Here is a 20,866-nt window from a genome sequence, read left to right on the forward strand (position 1 = left end):
TGTCCTCTCTTCATTTTTTTTCAAAGCCTCCTTTCTCAACTCATTTAACATTTCTCTTTCCTTTTCACCGAGATCTCTTCTCAACCAAATCTTCCTTGTTGTTTCCTGCTGGGCTAGCCTCCATGACTTCTCCACCAATTCATCTACATCCTTTTGTGACTTAAGTTTGATTCTTATTGGCCTCATACCTTCTCTTGTGAACTTTCCAATTCTATGGAAGTCCTCTATTTCTTGTACTAGGTCTTTTCCTCCTCCTGCACCACATTAATGATATTATTTATCACCTTTTTATGTTTTCTCTCTCTCCATTTTACTCGGTGTCTTATCCTCCTCCACACCAAATATCACCACACATCTCTTTTTGTCTACAGTTTCCCTCACCAATGTCTCATTTGACTTAATAACCTTCACCACTTTCTCAGCTATCTTCTCTTCTATGATCTGTTGATCTATAATTTCAGCAAGGCCCAAAGTTTTCTCCCCTGACTCTTTGATTTCCTTTTCCAGACTTGCAACTTTGTAATTTACCTCCTTTCTTTCCACTTCCTGACTTTTTTTCCATTCAGCCTGCTTCTCCATCACTTTTCCTAGAGATTCTCCACATTTTTCGCAATTCACTTTAATTAGCTTAACTTCCTCTTTCAGTGCTGCATTTTCCTTCTTCATATCGGCACAGTCTTTCTTTACATTGTCATAACTCGTTTCCAGGCCCTCATACTTTTCAAACAGTTTTCAATTTTACCTTCTAACTCCAGAATTTTCTTCACATAAGCGCTCTTCTCCATTATTCCTTGAAACCCTGTGAAGTCTGATTCCTCTTTCGAGTTCACGGCCGCCATGTTGCGCAGACGTAAACAAACCAGCTGATGGCTCAAACGCAGGCTACAGTTTATATTTACCTTCACTGGACATTATTTTGCTAATCAACAGTTAACATGACTATATGGAGACGGGACAAACATTACCAGCTCCTTTCCCACCTTGGTTACTCTTAGGCAATGGTAACTGTAGAATTATAGATGATTGCTCTGGAGCTCAGCGACCACCTCCGCCATCGACGATGTGTGTGTGTGTGTGTGTGTGTGTGTTATACTGTTGTATAACATCTGCTAAAAGCAGTGAGGAAAAACTGTATTGTAAAAGTGTAAAGAATAAAATGTTGATTATTGAAAAATATGGGTTTATTCACCATATATTTGAATAAATTCAGTTAATTCACTATGAAAAATAATTTTCATGCAAAGCCTAATCTCCGCAAATAACTAATATTAATTTCTGTTAAGAAAAAAAATAAGCATCTGGAAAAATTAAGCAAGAGTGTCATAGATCTGGAGAGTGATATCACAAGACAACCTGTCATAAAAGTAAATATATAGATCAAATAATAATAATAATAATAATAATAATAATAATAACATAATAACCATAAAGGGAAGAAATAGTATGACAGTTCATAATATTCATGTGATCAAAATTAAGATATACTGATAGAGCTATAATTTACTTTCAAAACACACACACACACACACACACACACATATATCAATCTATATTATCCACTTATAGCTGAGACGAGGCATTATGTTTTGTCTCAACACACACACACACGTGCGCACACACACACACACACAAATACATCAATCTTGAGCACCCACAAGCTTTTCTTCCACATGATTAATATTAACAGTTGCTCAAGCTTCTGATTGCTTATTTGAACCTGGTATAGAATAAATGAGTTTCTAGAATCATAACACACTTGAAAGCTAGAAATTCACTGAATGTGGTACTATTAAAAAGACAGAAAAATATTAAATTCCAGCCATATCATCTAAGCCTCTTAACATATGGATAGATGTATGAGAAGTTTTACTTACCAATAATTTAATGTTGAAAAATCTTATTTCAGTACAAGTGATACTAGTTCAGATGAAAAGTCAATATAACATTTTGTTTAATATATATATATATATATATATATATATATATATATATATATATATATATATATATATATATATATATATATATATATATATATATACTGTACCACAAAACAGTTTCATGCAGGTACATACACTAAGAAAATAAGGAGTACAGCATAGATTTACTGAATCCCTCTACAACATTCTGAGAAAAGAGGAGTGCTGAGTGTATTAAGAGTGATGCAATCTCATAAAATCCACCAAGAGCTACATAAGGAGGCAGAAAAAAAAAACAAAAAAAACATGCATCTTAAACAAATTGGTAAAACAGATATGTCATATAAAGAGGAGCAGTATGACTGATAGAACTATCACAAAATAAAGCACTAGCATAAGCTTGCATCTCTAATCAATGAGAGAGAATTATATCACTTTTGGAAAGTTACATTACAGTATACATGAAAAGAGAACAGAATGATAATGGAAAAAATTAGGAAAGAATGTGAAATAAAATCAGTCATTAAAAACAAATAAACAAATAAAAAAAATCTCCATACGATGCATGTTGCCTTTACTAAAAGTTAAGGTAATCTTTCTTGGGAATTACCACAAGACAGTTTCTTGCAGGTACATACACTAAGAAAGTACAAACTGGAGTACAAGAAACAAACTGGAGTACAAGAAAGATAAAATATTATCTATTGTAAGATGCATCTTGTTCTTAACATGTGGAAATTAGGTGAAAAAGTTATTTCAAGTCTTTATGATTATTCTGATAGACTCGCTGTATGCTAAGCAGTCTAATACATTGCAATTACACATTTCTTACAAATTAATGTTCTCAACTAAAAGTGGTATCTTGAGAAAATGCTCCAGTGAGACGGAATTCATTTGGAAGCAGCACTGCAAACATGCGGTGTGGTACAGGACGGGAATAGGCTGTTGGGAAGGGCACCAGAGTCCTCAGGAGGTATTCTCTGCCCATGGGTTTTCCAAGTTCACTGACTGCCCCACTATGACCCGAGTTGCCACAGGATTGCCGGTGCTCAGGGATTGAAAAATCATCTTGAGGAGAATCATCCAGGAGCAGTGATGCCTTGATGAAACAAAAATGGTAATACATAGAATCCTAGTAAATCATAAATTATTTCATTAACTTATTAACAACAAAGACTTAGTCCATCATGGAAAATAATAAAATATCTTCTAATTTGGTCAAATAATATATACACTCGACCCTCATTTTTCTGGAGTAAACAGTGCAGGAGCTAGTCCGGATAATGAAAAAGTCCGGATAACACAAATGTATTAGTTTGTCTCCTTAGACTTTTTTGAGGAAATGCAAAATTTTGTCTGTTTTGGTTTCCTTAAATAACTAAATCAAAACAAACTTAACTGAAGTTAACCTAATACTAAAACTAACCTAACAGTAATAGCCCAGAGAAAAAAAAAAAAAAAAAAAAAAACCACCTGATAAACATGAAGTAGAGTGAGTATACTATACCACAACATGAAGCCATGTCATGCAGTGCTGGCTGTGTCCACATTGCCAGCTTCACCTTGCACGATGCTGGCTGTGTCCGCATTGCCAGCTTCACCTTGCACAGTAGCATTAAAAGTCTGTGTCGATTGTGGAATCACCACAGCCAGTCATGACTCTCAATGAAATTCTCTACAGTACACCCCCACACTTGGCGAATTAATTAGTCTGGTGAAACTACCGCCAAATGCGAATTTTGCCAAGCACAAGTTCTTTATACCATATAAATTGCCTAAAAAATGCCTCAATTAGTCTTTGATCATTGCCAAAGTCCCTCTTCTGACTCTGACCCTAAAATGCCATCTTTTGAGCTGAAATAAAATTTTTCGCCTTCACATATTAGAACACATGTACAAAACAGACCAATAAACAATAAATAAAGCTAATAAGACATGATATAAAGGCTGTAACTCCCATTTTTCCAACCGTTTCCCTCCCCCACTTTCGTCCTTGCTGCCACCACCATTGTCCTTACTCCCACCAGTACCACCTGTTGCACTGATAGAGGTCATGTTGGCAGTAAATCGCCAGAATTTATTCCCACTCTAGCAGAACAGAGGGTAGCACAAACAAAATGGCTGAAGGGGACTCTTACACCGCGTTCTGATAGGTTTAGAGAGAGGTCTGACGTCACCAGTGAGCCGCGTGGTTTACCATGTGGCTGCCAAGTTTGAATTCAAATCGCCAAGCGTGCACTCGGTGGTCCATGGCCACCATACCGCCAAAAGTGAATTTTGCCAAGCTGAGATTCGCCAAGTGTGGAGACTTACTGTATATAAATTTCAATGCCAGCTTCCTTCACAGACCCTGATCGCCACTGATTGCTGCTGCACATACCATTTCATAAATGGGGCATCTAATGCAGCATCTTTTCCACTCCTTACATTTTTCCTTGAAGCACCTTTACCACTTTTACCTAAGAATACATTCACAAAGTATCTGGCAGAATATTCTACCAGCTTATCTTTTGATTTACTAATGGCCAAACCATACTCCTCACAAACGCTCGCAAGTTGCAACTCTTGCTCCTTTCCCTAATTTTCTTATCAATTCCAGCTTTTAAGTCACAGCTAGGATCACTCACATACACTTAACATCATTGGGAGACATAATTAACAGTTTTATGGTACCAAAAAATGCACAAATTTGTTCGCTGATAACAGACAATACACAGTGTTCACTAGTGTTGGCCAGACTGGCTTACAACCATCTGCCACGGTGGTATCCCCATCTATTGGCTGTTTCTAGAAGTGCGTGACGCGCGCGTTATTTGAATTAATTTGTAGGCTGGCCAGACTCAAATTATTAAATTATTATCTGCTCACTGTCCAGATAAACCAAAATCCAAATAAATGAGGTGTGGGTAAATGAGGGTCGAGTGTACTTATCAAGCCTTTAGTCACATAGTTACATCTATCAAACTAGATAAAATTTACTTATATGGATTATGGTGAAGAAAAATTAAAACTGTAAGAAAATGAACAGAACACTTACCTTCCGAGCTTGCTGAAACAATTTGCGGATTGCCAAAGCAGCAGGTCCTCGAGGTCCACCCTCAAGGCTAACCTCTGGGGAGTCTAGGAGTCTGAGCACCAATTTCTCTAAATGTTGAGAGGACTCTTCAGTCCCTGCATTATCTCCTAGTATCTTGTGGCGCACACTCTGGGCCCGTGCCACACAAACTTCTACTTCTGCAATTTGTTCTGCAAGCTCTTGATATCTAAAGGAATAAATATATTGTGTCAATATTAGTGTAAAAAATGTAATCTTACTAATATTCAATGAAATAAATCTGCATAACTGTAACTCCAGGCATTCAAGGATATTGCTTGATGAATACAAGTGGACTAAAGATATTCATGAAGTTCATCAGTGGACAAGACATGTCTATTCTTTCAACTTCAAATCTATTAAAGTGAAGACATTTTAGTTGATAAAAATGCCTAAGAATGTATTCTTCTGAATGTCCTGTTACATGCTTTCTTTTATATACACTGTAACTTTCTAAAAGGTGTTTGAAAGCCTGAAAGCTAAGATAAACTATACATTCTGTTTATTCCAAGGGAAGCTTTTTCCTATCAATCAGCCAATATTTCTGACAGTTACCTTTCACAACACAATGGAATATGGAGATGTGTATTCTCAGTAACTGTCATCCTAATTTCAAGATATGTGTAATACCATACTATGCAAATATACCATGAAAATAGGTCTGGAGGTCCTCACAAAAAATCACACACCATATACAATGGAACCTTAGAATACAAAGTTAATTCACTGCAAGAGGCTGTTTGGATTATGAAAAGTTCAGATTCGAAACTATTTTCCCCTTAAGTAATGGAAAGCTAATTAGTTTGTTTCTGAAACACCCCCAAAAACATTAACCCAGACAGTTATATGAACTCTGATTCCTATCTAATCTCAATGAACTGTATAAATCATACTTAATTCAAGTAGTAAACAAACATACGTATAATAAGAAAATGAATACTTGCACGCACACACACACACACACACACACACACACACACACACACACACACGCCTGGTAGCTCAATGGTTAGAGCGCTGGCTTCACAAGCCAGAGGACTAGGGTTCGATTCCCCAGTCAGGTGGAGATATTTGGGTGTGTCTCCTTTCACGTGTAGCCCCTGTTCACCTAGCAGTGAGTAGGTACGGGATGTAAATCAAGGAGTTGTGACCTTGTTGTCCTGGTGTGTGGTGTGTGCCTGGTCTCAGGCCTATCCCAAGATCGGAAATAATGAGCTCTGAGCTCGTTCTGTAGGGTAACGTCTGGCTGTCTCGTCAGAGACTGCAGCAGATTAAACAGTGAAACACACTCACTCTGCCCATTCAGGAATTAGTTTTATGACTGCATATATATATATATATATATATATATATATATATATATATATATATATATATATATATATATATATATATATATATATATATATATATATATATATATATATATATATATATATACACTTAACCCTCGGCTATCGCACCCAATTGGGGCCGAAATAGCCGCGCCATAGCCGAAAACGCGATAGCCGAATTGATCTTGGCGGGAAGGCGGTTTTGGCCAATGAGCGCTCAGATATTCCATGACGTCATGGCGGGGCGCGCGATAGCAGGCATCTGAGGTCGCGATATTGAAATTTTAGGAGCTTTTCATGGGTGCGCGATAGCAATAAAACGCGATAGCCGAAGTCGCGATAGCCGAGGGTTGACTGTATATATATATATATATATATATATATATATATATATATATATATATATATATATATATATGTGTGTGTGCAATCATGAAAACTAATTCCTGAATGGGCAGAGTGTGATAGAAAAAGCGAGTAATATTTCATATGTTACACATGAACAGTCATTAGTGCCAAATTGGAGAAGGGTGGCTATAGTTTGGAGTACTACTACATTGAGACTTTTGTTGCCCTGATCTACACAATACTGACTCAACCAGCACTAAATAGGCAATTCCAGTTTTTTAAACAGAACTCATGCATAACAGGTGACATGAGCATCATAACAATCTTAATTGTATATACATATATTAAAAACCGTACTTGTTGGTATCAGGAGGGTGGCGGGAAAGCCTTACAGCCCTCTGAGTGATCACATCCAACACTGTGGCTAATGAACTGCTGTGGCAGGGTTGTGGCAGGCTATTGGGAGCAGGGAGGTCAAAGAGTAGTCTCTCCTCAGCAAGGCGACAGAGTGAGGCATGAGTGGCAGTGGGTAGGAGGTTGCAACACAAGGAACCAGGGCCCAGTGATGCTAGCCAGTGTAATACTTGTTCAGCTTCTCGAGTGTCATCAAAAAGGCGTTTCTGACGTCGAGCTGGCACTGGCTTGGCATTAGTCCACACCTGAAGGCATTACAAAAATCAATACATGTACCTGTATTGTAATATGCAAACTATAAAGGGTTATCTTTTTCATCTTTATTCTATTCAATTTCATTCATTCATTCACTTATCTATAAGAATGCAGACATTGTCATTGGAGCTATTATGTTGTGTAATTAGTCACCCATCATTTGTACATACAATCATGATTCTTTTTTATCATGAGAGTTGAACCCCATGCCCCATTGCTAATTCCATCCACATTCAATGTAACATTATTGTCCTATCAGGCACTTCACAGGAAAAAATAATAAATCCTAAGAAATTGATCTGAAGGGGAGATAATTTCACAATGACAGACCCTACTTGAGTATTGAACTTCTAATTAAGGGAACAGAGTACAGCACATTAGATGTCAGGACCATGGTGATTGTTAGGTGTCAAGATAATATTTTTACTTTTGGCATTACATAATGAGATTATTTATTCAAAGACAAAAGTAAGTTAACTGCCATCCTCCATAAATAAATAAAAAATAATAATAATGATGATTTTCCTGCTCCTTATCTTTTTAGGGAATAAATTTCTAATATGTAATATCCAATAGAATCCACATAGCTGAATATTATAAATTCTTTCCTAAGATTCTTAATTCTAGGGAATTGAGTAGTCCTTATATTATGAATGCACCCCATCATCTAAGTAGTTCTGGCTTAAGATAAACAGTTGTTATAAACTTATATAGACAGATGGTCAAGTACCATCTGCATGCAATACAAGTAAACGAGAGGAAGCAGGGATGTACTATGGTAATCTACTGCATGACTGAGGAAAAGGTATGAAAAATTACCCCAATCTCTTGTTTGCATGCATTTATCATTTGTTTGTTGATTTTTCAAGTTTCATCATGCATAAAAGATAGCTACCACAGACTTCTGGCTTATTTATATTTACTTTTGAATATCAGTTTTAGGACAATGTTATCTATTTCAACTATTACATCAATCTACAGAGATGGATTTTAATGATATGAGTTAGTTAATTTATAAATGAATTAGTTTACATTGCTGTATAATTGAGACATAAAAGCAAATATGCCAGAAGTCTATGGTAGTTATCTTCTATTCAAGGTGGAAAAAATCAGCAAAGAAATATTGCAAATAAAAGCAAAATTAATATTTTGCACATCTTTGCCTCATTATATAGCAGATCACTATAGTACCTCCCTGCTTCTTCTCACTCACTTGTGCTATACCTAAATGCTACTTGCTTCTCAGTTTACATACATTCATAACAAATGCTTATGATGCTATGGGAACATTAGCATAATATTAAAATAGACTACCAGATATTAGCCATAAAAAGTGTTCTACATTATGGTAGTAAGAATCTGTAACTGGCACTGCAGCAATGAAAAAGATCAATATAAATCTACATGATGGAAATCTGATAGTTTACATTACTATGACAATAAATGGCAGGAAAAATAAAACTTACTTCTCTCCACATATTTCCAGGAATTTGCATCCTTGTGCTCAGGCTACCTTGTGGTGGCTGATCTGGGTCACTTCCTTCTTCTTCAATCCAGTCTCTAGGAGAATACCATCGCACAAAATCTTCTAGCACTGCACTTGGATTGGCAGCCTGAAAATATTATTGTTTTTATTAACTTTGGAGAGATTTTATTTCAGGATACTATATTATGACTTTATTCTAAAAACAATAAAATATTTTCTGCCATGTATCTGTAGTGCTATTATCATTGACAGCTTCACTGCTTAAAAAGCAAGTTTTACATTCACATGGACAATCATAAATATGCATGTGATTGTATACTTGCCGACACACACTTTGGCTTGGGTATTCTCCTATACAGGAGATATTAGTTTGGTAATGTGAAATGTATGTACTTTGAAAGATTCCATGTCTGAAAGCAATGATGCAGACATCATGCGGGCACGCAACTGGGATCCTAGGGCATCAGTTCCCAACCGCAAGAGCACTCCAGCATGTTCCTCAAGGCGGTCCTCTGTCATGGGAGCTGGTTCCTGAGTGAAAGGGATGTAGAGCGGCTCGTTGGTCTTCAAAAGACGGAGCTTGGCACAGCGCTTGATGCGGCCTTCTGGCTTGTCCCAAGATGAACGGCTGCCATTTGATTTTTCATCCTCTTCCATATCCTCATCACATTCATAAAATTCATCTTCATCATCACCATCCTCATTACCTAAGAAAGTAACAATAATTTTCATGAGCATTTTAATAGTATAGCATAAAAAATGACAAACATGACAAAAAAATAAGATATAAGGCAAGGCTCCAGATTTTTTTCACTATCATCTACTTTTCTTACTTGATTTTGATGAAGATGATTGCTCCCTGGCCTTTCTACGATTGATGCAGCAGTTGAGCATTTGGAACTTTTGGTGCAGTATGGTGGAAGCAAGGTCTGGCACTCCACTGCTCACACCAGGAATGAGCACTGCATGTTCCCATCTGAACCTCAGCTCTAATATAACCTCATGCCAGAGGTGGGCTGCAGCAGGCAGTCCTCCAAGAGAATGAGCAACATGGCACAGCACAACAGCCAAGCGCCACACTAGGCCGTCAACGCCACTGCTCTTCATGTTACTTAAAAGGGACTGGATAAAAGATGGAAATTACTTACTGAAATACATAGTGTTTGCAGTAGAAAAGTTATTCAAGACCACTAAAATTCTCAGTATACATGTATTTCTTTGCTATATTTATGATTTTTTTTGTTCTTTCCCAGTATACAAATAGTAAAGATTTAGGATGTTATCGAACTGTAACTTCATGGCTCTGTAATGGTATTTTTATCCCTCAATTACAAGTATGTATGACTGAAATATGAAGATATGTTATACTCATATTAAATATACATCATCATCATCAACTTCATCGAAGCCAGCCCTATAGCACAGATTTACTATGTCATTTCTGATCGCACCGATGTCATCTTCAGGGAAGCCTTGGAAGTCATGCGCACATTCTGGCCATACTTTATTCCACTCCAAGTTCATGATAGACGTCTTCACTTCATCCCAAGATGACTTGATGTTATCTAAGGCGTGCTTGATGTTATACGACTTCCACCATTCTCTGATAGTGGGCTTGCCAGGCCCATCTGTGCCCTTTATCAGTTGCTGCATGGGTTTGCCGCTGGTAGTTGGCTTTAAGTGTTTGCCATGATTATTATGAATATATTTGTGCTTACAATAGATCCTTTAATATTCCATTTATTCATTTAATTAGTAATGCATGTAAGTAATATGTAATGAAGTTAAAAAAAAAAAAAAAAAAAAAAAGGGAGAGAGGGGAAGAGATAACAGGCTCCAAGGGTTGTCAAGTTAAAGTTAGTACTGTGAGTGGCGGGGAGGTGTGTGGCGTGGATGATGTCATCACCCGTGCTCCCCCGCGCTAGGCCCTCTCAGATGACATGAGCTGATACCGTATCTGTGAAATTTTCTTACCATATATCAAATCAAGAGTAGTAATTTCCAAATACCGTAACTGTGAATTTACTGGATAAAGAACTACCGTATAACGAGGACTTACTGTATATATATATATATATATATATATATATATATATATATATATATATATATATATATATATATATATATATATATATATATATATATATATATATATATATATATATATATATATATATATATATATATATATATATATATATATATATATATATATATATATATATATATATATATATATATATATATATATATATATATATATATATATATATATATATATATATATATATATATATATATATATATATATATATATATATATATATATATATATATATATATATATATATATATATATATATATATATATATATATATATATATATATATATATATATATATATATATATATATATATATATATATATATATATATATATATATATATTAACCTTCAAAATCATTTGATCTCCAAAGTCCAGTCCATGTATGTTAACTCCTTCCCAGCGGAAGATCTATATATAGACGTTTCGAAATTGGGACTTTTCTTGGATCATCTATATGTAGATGTTTGTTCTGATTTTACTGAAATAAGTTGTATCATGGTCTATATATAGACTAATCCTTATAAGTAACAAAATTCAAAAAACAAATCATTATGTGGCATCTCAAACATCCAAACACTTGCCAACATGGCCTCGCAAGGCCAGTCACCGTTTGTGATTTGCTGATGGTGGAAGTGCTACGCTGATGTTGGAGATTTTTGCATTTTTTCTCTTCCTTTTATAATTAATCTATCATGTCAAAAAGAAAGAACTGTACCACACGCCAGCAACGCTGCCTAAAAATGAATAGGTACAAAATAAGTATATGAAAAATACAAAGAAAAGTGGAAGTAAATTACATTTAGGTCACAAGTCCTATATGTGAGTAATTCTAAATATTCATATAAACATACTGACATACATTATCATCAATCAAACACAAATAACACCTATATACAGATTCAATTGTTTGTTCCATTGTTTGTTGAGGTTTGTGGCAGAATCTATATATAGATGTCAATCTGGAATGCCCATTTGCAGGGAAACTATATATAGATGTATGGATGAAAGTCGGTAGAGTCTACATATATACAATTTTTTATTTGGTGGTACACTCATCTGACCTGTCTCTGGGAATGGATTAATATCTTGATATTATTGTTTTCTTATTCATAGTTTTCAAAGTAGCCTTGGGCAAAGCTAACTGATAATGTGAGTGAAAATATTTTGAATGTGAAATATTGTGGTAGTGGCAGGAATGTTATGGGTGCACCAACTAGCTCACCCTTGAAAAGGGGGAGATGACAGTAAGCATGACATATATCAGCTTGCCCTATCTACAACCAACATTGACTATAGCAAGCAAGTTAGTTACATGATAAAATCATAAATGACTCAATGAACTGAGCACCATCATAATTTTGGTTGAAACAAAATCTGCTGTGAGGCATGAAAAAAATAAATAAATAATCTAAAAACATTTGCAGATATAAATAAACTTAATCTTTAACAAAACTGTTAATTTTCTTTAATGAGTACTATGTGTTTTATACATTTGAATTACATACCTTCAGAGGATGGTCAGCAACTTCTCCATTAGGGGCCAACCACTCAGGCACTTGTGTCAGAGTATTTGGATAGGGATCATTGGGGTCATCTCCCTCAGCATCAGGAAATAAGTAGTTTAGTATTGGAATAAGGATGTCAGTTGGTATTGGGCTATTCTCCCCTGACTGGGTACTAACAAACTGCCGGGCACCTTTGTGTCCCTTGCGCACTCGCCCCACCACAGAGGATAGGCTGGGCACAGATGGCTCTGTTAGACGGTCCAGTGCTGAAGAGAACTCAGCAATTTCTGAAATACATAATTATTATTATTATTATGATTGTGTTTCAAATACCTATAACTAACCTGTACACACAATACTCGTACAACTTTGTAAGTGTTACCACAACCTTCTTTCTCTTCACAAAGCATTTCATCTTCTTTCAAGCAGTAGTAGTTTCATTCCCTCACTTGTACTTCCTTAGTTTGCCCTAAAAAAAATTCTTGAACTTCTCTTTTTCATTCATTCTCTGAACAGTTGATATTAAAGTTACTCTCACTTTCCTAGCACTTATTTCCCACAGAAGGTGTGTTTCACTGTTTGCTTCTCTTATCAATGTACTTATTTGTGTATGTAGCTAGGCATTTTCTTTTATGTTCCTATATTGTACTGACAACATAAAAATTTTATCACACATTTATGTTGCTTTATGTATAACACATTTTTATCACAATTTGAGACACAATTTTAATGAGATGGGCTGAATCTTTCTCAGGATAAAAAAAAGTGGTATGTAAAAATACACACACAAAAAAAATGTAAATGATCAATAAATGAGAGGTAATGAATGAGACAATAAGTTAGCATCTTCGATACCTATAGTCATCTATTCACATTTGAAATTCTTCTGGTACTTTACCTTCTCTAGTAGATACCCAATACAACATAGAAATAGATAAATAAATAATATTTATAAAAAAGAAATTATAGAAAATATGGTACAAATACTATACAAAACTAGATTTTTACCTCCATCGACATCTTGAGTGTAGTCTGGTCCTAGTATCTGACTTATTGACTGGTTATTTCTACAGACATGAATAAAATCAGTCAGGTATTCTGACAGAAGACAGGGTTGGGATGAGGATGTGACAAGTCGAGCTGTCCACAAAGGAGCAGAGCCAGGATCAAGGTCACTATACACATCACTGTCAACCAGCACATCTTCAGTCACACATGGCCATGTTGCTGACAGATGCAATTCACTGCAAAATAATATAATGTAAAATATTCTTACAAACTGAAAGACCATGTGACAGCATACTCTGTAAAGAAAATGTATATGTAAACAGAATTATGTATATATACTGCCATCATGGCTTGTATGTTGATAAAACTTCATTAAAAGATTTTTAGCAAGAAACCTCAGCTTGAGTATCTTTGTAACAGTTAATGAAATTATGAATGTTGAAGTGCCTCATCAGTGTTTGAATCTGTTATAAGCAAATATGTATATGCATAAGTGCAGAATTTTTAATGACTTGGGCACTGATTTAAGAAGTCTGACATGCTCACCTAACAGGATCACTTAAAGCACCAAAAGGCAGCTTTCCCAGATCAGAGAAGCCAACCTCAGTAAGTGTAGCATCAAAATCTGGAGGTTGTTGTGTCCACAGGGTGTGCGGCCACTCAGTAAGAACATAAGTAAACCTCACAGACACCAAGACAGGAGGCGATGTTATACAGCACTGCAGCTTGTTTTTGAACACATCCAAGAGTCCTGTGAACATGTAACTATATATCACATGTTCACATGCAATCTGAATAAGTAATACACAGCCATGGGTAGGATATTCCCTTGCTTCTGAAGTAACACATGGGACACGGTCAAAAGTATTGCTAAGCTTTGCCATTTGATTCTTCTTCTCTATCTAAAAATCACTTCAATTTAATGGGAGAAAATAGTATTCTGTGGAGAGAGAGAGAGAGAGAGAGAGAGAGAGAGAGAGAGAGAGAGAGAGAGAGAGAGAGAGAGAGAGAGAGAGAGAGTTTTTTGAAAGATTAACTTTTCTAGAATTTTACCTGGCATAATCTCTACTAGTATCCTAATCACTGCAAAGCTAAATTATTACATAACAAAGTTTTAAGGGTTTTAGAAAAAAAAATGTAAATTCATATTATGAAGGTCAGCATTTGACATTAGTTTTTGCTGATTTCTTTAAAAGCTTACCATTAATAAAGCTATCTTTTATCAGATTACTAGTTAGCAAAGCTAACTTCTTTGTTAGCAGTACCACTTCTTTGATTAATGGACATCACAATAAACAGCACTCCTTAGAGCACTATAAAAAAGCTTACCAGTTAGATGTGTACACTGGGGTGGAGCCTGTCTGAAGTGGACCATGTCATAGTCTGTCCGCACACCAGATCCAAGGCCAACACCAAGGTACATTTTTTCATTTGGCCACAAAACTTGCACAAATATTGGCACCTGGCTGTAAAACACATTCAATGACTATCCATTTCTTAAATATAAGTAAATTGATAAAAAGTTTAACAATAAGTTCCTTAAAAATATGTATGTTCTTACCAGTTTGTATTATTAGCTGCAATTGCTGCTGAAGATAGGAGAAGTTTTGCCTTTGATGGGGACATAATAGAGTGACTTGGATTTAATGGACAGATTGTGACAAACTCTCTGAGACCATACCAGCGCACCAGACAGTGTGCTCGAGCAGGGAAATCATTTTCCCTGTTCATCATATCTTCAAGGGCTTTGGGTAGTTTTTCTGCCTCTTCCTCATCAAAATCTAGAACAAAGTTTGAGTAATGAATTTTGTCCCAAAATTATGAAATGATTGAGGGTAACTACATATGTGTTTTAGGATGATGATATTATCAGTGTCAAATAAAAAGATACAATAATTTTTTTTCTTTAATAATGGCTTGAGACCTACAAAGCCATTCATGGTTTCAGTAATTAAAAAGCAGTCATGATGCATAACTGACTTCTAAAGACTTCTAAAAACTTATTCCACACACGCTTTCCAGTTTTAAAGTTTAAAAGAATGTAGCTTTATCTAAGTTCATTCAGTAAAATAAAACTATGCGAAATAATTTAGGCCTTACCGGTACTTGGCTCAGGTTCATCAGGAGGTGACTCAACAGTTTCACTAACAATGCTATGATGGGTCATCTCAAATGGAAAATCTGAAAAAGAGTATATCTTCTTTAAAGAAAAACAAATGCATAGTTAACCCCCCACTGACAATCACATCATTATAATCCAAAATGTATTGAAGACATTACCACCATTTCCATCATATAAATGTGATGCCTTCTCAGTCATCCTACACTTACCTTTATAATTTGCTTATTTGTTTCACTATCCTTGCTTCACAAGATATACACTTTAGCCTGCCTAAATTGTCTAAAAACAGACTCTGCTGCTTTAGTGAAATTAATAACTCTACGTAAAGCTTAATATTCTTCAATATTTAAAACCCTATCATCAAAATCTATAAAGCATAACATATAGAAATACATTAGTATCAAATTTTTGTTCAGCTTGTGAATAGAATTCCCATTATTTCTTACATTTCTCTGAGGTCTAAAATAGGAACACTATTAAATTTTCAGATTTGTTAATACCATTTTGGGAAAAGAATTAGGGTCATGAAATCTCATGCTGCTACTTTGGCATCATCTACTGGATAAGGACTAGGGCTTTACATATGACACATTCAGACTTCATTATATGCAAATCATATTAAAAAAAAATGCAAATACATGCACAAAATTATACAAACCTAAACTGAGAACATTTGGATTTACTATAATAACTCACCGGCAAACTTAATAGTAACTTTTCTTTCACTCCATTTTGCAGTTGCAAGCTGACCCCTGGTGAGTGGTGAAGGGTAGCCTTCCCCCGACAACCTCCACTCATGAATGGCTTCCTCTGTTGCAGCAATAAAGCATTCCCAGTCTGATGCAGTTGTGAAATCAACAATATCAAATACTTCTTGATCCTGTAAAGATAAAATATGACCCATGAAAATCAATATTTTTCCCTCCAAAGAGAAACCATTCTAGAAACTATAATCTAATGTCAAAGGATCATATATAATACAGTGGAGACTCAATACTCAATCTTAATTAATTCCAAATGGCTGTTCGAGTATTAAAAAGTTTGACTATTGATATCTATAAATCAGGTAATTCGTTCTCATCCTGGCAAAACCTTAAGCTTATAAAAATTTCAATGTGTTTTTTTTTATCTTAATTTGTACATACAATAAATGAAGGCTAGTGATGGATAACATAAAGAGGAGGGGAAAAGGGTGGGTCTTTGTAACCTCTTGGTGTTATTCCTGTGAACCCACTAGTGCAGGGATGTGGCTCACTTGCATTCTCAACAGATTCCTTATTTTCACCACTAATAAGCCTCTTTGGTGCCATTGTAAGTTTCTAAATGAAAGACTACTGACAGAACACAGAAGAATGTTGTTTTTCTCAAGAATGCAGCAGGACTAGGGATGTGAACCATCATCTGGTATAGGATATAACTGGTATTACTGGTATCAAAACAGAACAGTGACAGCTGCGAGAAGGAGAGGACAGAGCTTTGTATACCAGCAAATGTGCACCTTTTTGATTACCAGATATTTTCACCATTAATAAGCCTTCGGTGTTAATGTAAGTTTATAAATGAAAGACTACAAACAGAATGTACTGGCGGAGGGAGGAGAGGGAGAGGCCAGGGAGCCTTTGTTTACAACTACATGCGTGGGCATTTGACTATCAGGTATTTTTTGAGCATTAAATTGAACTTTTGCACACGAGTATTGAAAAGTTTGACTATTTAGACGTTCAAGTACTGAGTCTCCACTGTATTTCTTTTTTCTTTTAATATTTATGATTAAGATATTTCCCTCTTGTTCAATGTACCTTGGTAACAGACTTAAATCCCCTAGTACATATTTTAATTCAATAATACATACATTCTACTACATTGTACTTGGAAAAAATAATCATTTCCTGCCATATTCTGATTAGCATTTTATATGGTTCTTTTTTTTTCTATTTCAACATTTACACTATTCATATGAAATACTGCCTTCAAATACATTTCCTACCACTTTTACCAAAGCTTTTGCCCAAACTTTTCCAAACTGCTCTATCAAATATGATGTTCATCTACTGTAAATTACTGTTATGTATATACTGTATAACTATACACTTCCAGTTTCACTTTTATTTGCACTTTAGCTGAACAGACTTTAGCCATATGAGTGTGAACAAATTATTCTTTCCTCACTCTCATGCTATGATACTGAAATAACCTAAGTGGATGTGAGCAATCTTTTCATTCATATTGTTACTCTGGACTCCTCACAGGGTTTGTTTACTGCAGTGTCATCACCAAGAGATTGGTAGCAATCCATGGAGAAGGATGTGCTGGACAAAACTTATGAAGTTTAATTTCTTGTGCAAGTGAACTGGATACAACAATAGTGAGTCTAACACTGTCTCTGCTCTTGCTACTCTTTTCTCACTAACTCTTCTCCTTCCTACTTGCACACTGACTTCCAAATTCTTATTCTTACTTAATACTGACTTGTGCTGCCTCAGTACCTTCATATAATATTTGTTACATCTAGACAATTCTACTACATTACATAGTCTCCTTCATCATCTTTGTCACATAAGAACCACAGTTCTACAATATACAATGCAAGATTAACCCTTACTGGAACAATGCTAGACAAGGCTCTGTCCACCTGAGGCAGGAACAAGTTTTGGCTTCCCCTGCCCAGTGGGTGATACAATTCCTGTCTAGTTATTCTGAGACCTTTCCAAAGTTATATCTATGGGTTTCTCTATGCTTTGTATTAACCTGTCAGTTGCTTTGATATGGTCAATCAAGTGAGTGTCATTGATACTTAACTAAGACCAGATCCTACTCATAATACTAGTGCAATATGGAAGAGGAAGAAATCTAATAAGAATCTTAGTGCTTTATGGAATGACAGTGAAATTATTTGATTTGTTTAATACATGTTGACAAGTTGTTCATAGGGCATAGCTTAAAAGGACAGAGAATGACATGCATCCAAGTTAACCAATTCTGGTACTGTATACAAAAACTACGATATAATATGGAGCAGTTTTACAAAGCTCTACTTTTTGAAGGGGTTTACACTTATTGCATCTCACTAGGTACTGTTTATTCCCCAATGTATAAACAAGGTTGGCACTGTCCCAGAGAAGCCGTCCCGCACGCTCGCCTCCATTCCTGGCTTCCCCTTTGCAGCTCCTCCACCCAGCTGATTTGACGTCACATATATGAAGCCACGCTTTTGGTCAGAGAGAGAGAGAGAGAGAGAGAGAGAGAGAGAGAGAGAGAGAGAGAGAGAGAGAGAGAGAGAGAGAGAGAGAGAGAGAGAGAGAGAGAGAGAGAGAGAGAGAGAGAGAGAGAGAGAGAGAGAGAGAGAGAGAGAGAGAGAGAGAGAGAGAGAGAGAGAGAGAGAGAGTGATAAAGGAAAAAGTGATCTCACACACACAAAATAAATAAATGAATAAAGAAAAAACCAAAAAACTAATATTTAATAAACATAAATGTCTGCTGTCTTGCGACGTAAAAGTGATCACACACACACACACACACACACACAACAAGATCTGGAAATGGAGCAAAAAATGGGAGATGGAATTCAATGTGGACAAAAGCCATGTCATGGAAATGGGAAAAAGTGAAAGATGACCAGTGGGAATCTATAAGATGGGAGATGGAGTAGAACTAGAAAAAGTAAAAAAGGAAAAGGACTTGGGAGTGACAATGGAAGAAAATAATCATCCGGTAAGCCATATTGATAGAATTTTCAGAGAGACGTATAATTTGCTAAGGAATATTGGAGTAGCATTTCACTATATGGACAAGGAAATGATGAAGAAATTGATAAGTACTAAAATAAGACCTAGATTGGAATATGCAGGAGTTGTGTGGACTCCCCATAAAAAGAAACACATAAGAAAATTAGAGAGACTACAAAAAATGGCTACAAGAATGGTTCCAGAATTTAAAGGGATGACATATGAGGAGAGACTAAAGGCAATGGATCTACCAACCTTGGAGCAGAGAGAGAGAGGGGATCTGATACAAGTTTATAAATTGATTAACGGAATGGATGAAGTGGATAATGAGAAACTGATCCTGAGAGAAGAATATGACTTTAGAAGCACAAGATCGCATAGTAAGAAACTAAGGAAGGGACGATGTCTGAGAGATGTTAAAAAAATCTAGTTTTCCGTAAAGATGTGTTGAGACTTGGAACAGTTTGAGTGAGGAAGTGGTGTCAGCAAAGAGTGTACATAGTTTTAAAGAAAAATTGGATAAGTGTAGATATGGAGACGGGACCACACGAGCATAAAGCCCAGGCCCTGTAAAACTACAACTAGGTAAATACACACACCAATACTGTCTGCTGTCAGGGGACAGCAAAGTTCTCTCTCTCTCTTCGTTATCATATTCTCTCTCTGATGATGATGTTTGTCACGTGAAATACGATAAAAATAAAATGAGATATATATGGTGTATAATTTTGTATTTACGCAGGGGTTCCTTGAGACATATCATTTATTTTAAGTGTTACGCAAGGGTAAAAAGGTTGAGAAACGCAGCCTTATTCGTTACCATATTCTCTCTCTCTCTTTATTCATTATCATATTCTCTCCCCTTATTCGTGATCATATTTTCTTTCTCTCTTTCTGACCAATAACGTGCTTCATATATGTAACGTCAAATCAGCTAGGTGGAGGAGCTGCGAATGGGGAGCCGGGAATGGAGGCGAGCGAATGGGACGGCTTCTCGGGGACATTGCCACAAGGTTAACACGTGTTAGCATATGACAGTCTTGAGAGAGAGAGATAGAGCTGGAACTACGGACTGTGGGCGATTTCTTAAAAAAAAACATTCTTTGATTTTCTACCCCTACGAATACATAATGTTATTTAAGCTTATTACCTTAATTTCAAAATACTTACCCCTCCATCCTGTGGTCCCATTTCTTCTTTAACTTACAATGGATGTCAGCTTTTGTCCACAAACTCACGACGCACCAGCTGACCTCGCAAGTCGCCACAGCTGACAGATGTAAATATGAGAGAGGTGTGACACAAAACCTTTCATCTAAGACGAAGTTCCTATATGAGATTACCAATATCAATTATATAAATCACTAAGTACATGCTAACATTTGATTATAATATATTTGCTGTGAAAATATATGTATATAAAAATTCATATTTGGTATTATCAAAATCGATAGAATTTAACAATCTAGACATTTATTCAAAACAAGTTGAAATTAATAACAATATTTTTAAGATACAAATACTGCTCTATGAAATATCATAACT

The 20,866-nt window shown here is 35.7% G+C and overlaps 1 protein-coding gene across 2 annotated transcripts; it reads right to left on the reverse strand.

Moving 5' to 3' along the window:
- Positions 1-1,163: 1,163 nt before the first annotated feature.
- On the reverse strand, positions 1,164-20,629 carry LOC123504188 (rab3 GTPase-activating protein catalytic subunit-like). 2 transcript variants are annotated; one of them, XM_045254532.1, is made up of 14 exons: positions 20,492-20,629; positions 16,293-16,476; positions 15,575-15,655; positions 15,036-15,255; positions 14,804-14,940; positions 14,021-14,225; positions 13,475-13,710; positions 12,467-12,753; positions 9,684-9,972; positions 9,244-9,557; positions 8,831-8,977; positions 7,053-7,354; positions 4,957-5,182; positions 1,164-3,018 (listed from the first exon to the last, which is right to left on the reverse strand). In XM_045254532.1, exons 1-14 carry the CDS (start codon positions 20,510-20,512, stop codon positions 2,764-2,766), a joined length of 2,904 nt encoding a protein of 967 aa, XP_045110467.1. In that variant the 5' UTR covers positions 20,513-20,629; the 3' UTR covers positions 1,164-2,763. The 2 variants fall into 2 exon arrangements, with proteins under 2 accessions (XP_045110467.1, XP_045110468.1); XM_045254533.1 differs by having other exon boundaries at positions 20,529-20,585.
- Positions 20,630-20,866: the final 237 nt, after the last annotated feature.

The sequence above is a fragment of the Portunus trituberculatus genome, chromosome 15 (genome assembly GCF_017591435.1).
Source record: "Portunus trituberculatus isolate SZX2019 chromosome 15, ASM1759143v1, whole genome shotgun sequence".
In the NCBI taxonomy this organism is placed as follows: Eukaryota; Metazoa; Arthropoda; class Malacostraca; order Decapoda; family Portunidae; genus Portunus; species Portunus trituberculatus.

Excerpts from the sequence above, each read along its gene's own strand:
- LOC123504188 (XM_045254532.1), bottom strand. The coding sequence starts at position 20,512 with ATGGGACCACAGGATGGAGGG. Across the intron at positions 14,941-15,035 it reads GCAGCTAATAATACAAACTG|CCAGGTGCCAATATTTGTGC; the intron begins GTAAGAACATAC and ends TGTGTTTTACAG. Across the intron at positions 5,183-7,052 it reads CACCCTCCTGATACCAACAA|ATATCAAGAGCTTGCAGAAC; the intron begins GTACGGTTTTTA and ends TTATTCCTTTAG.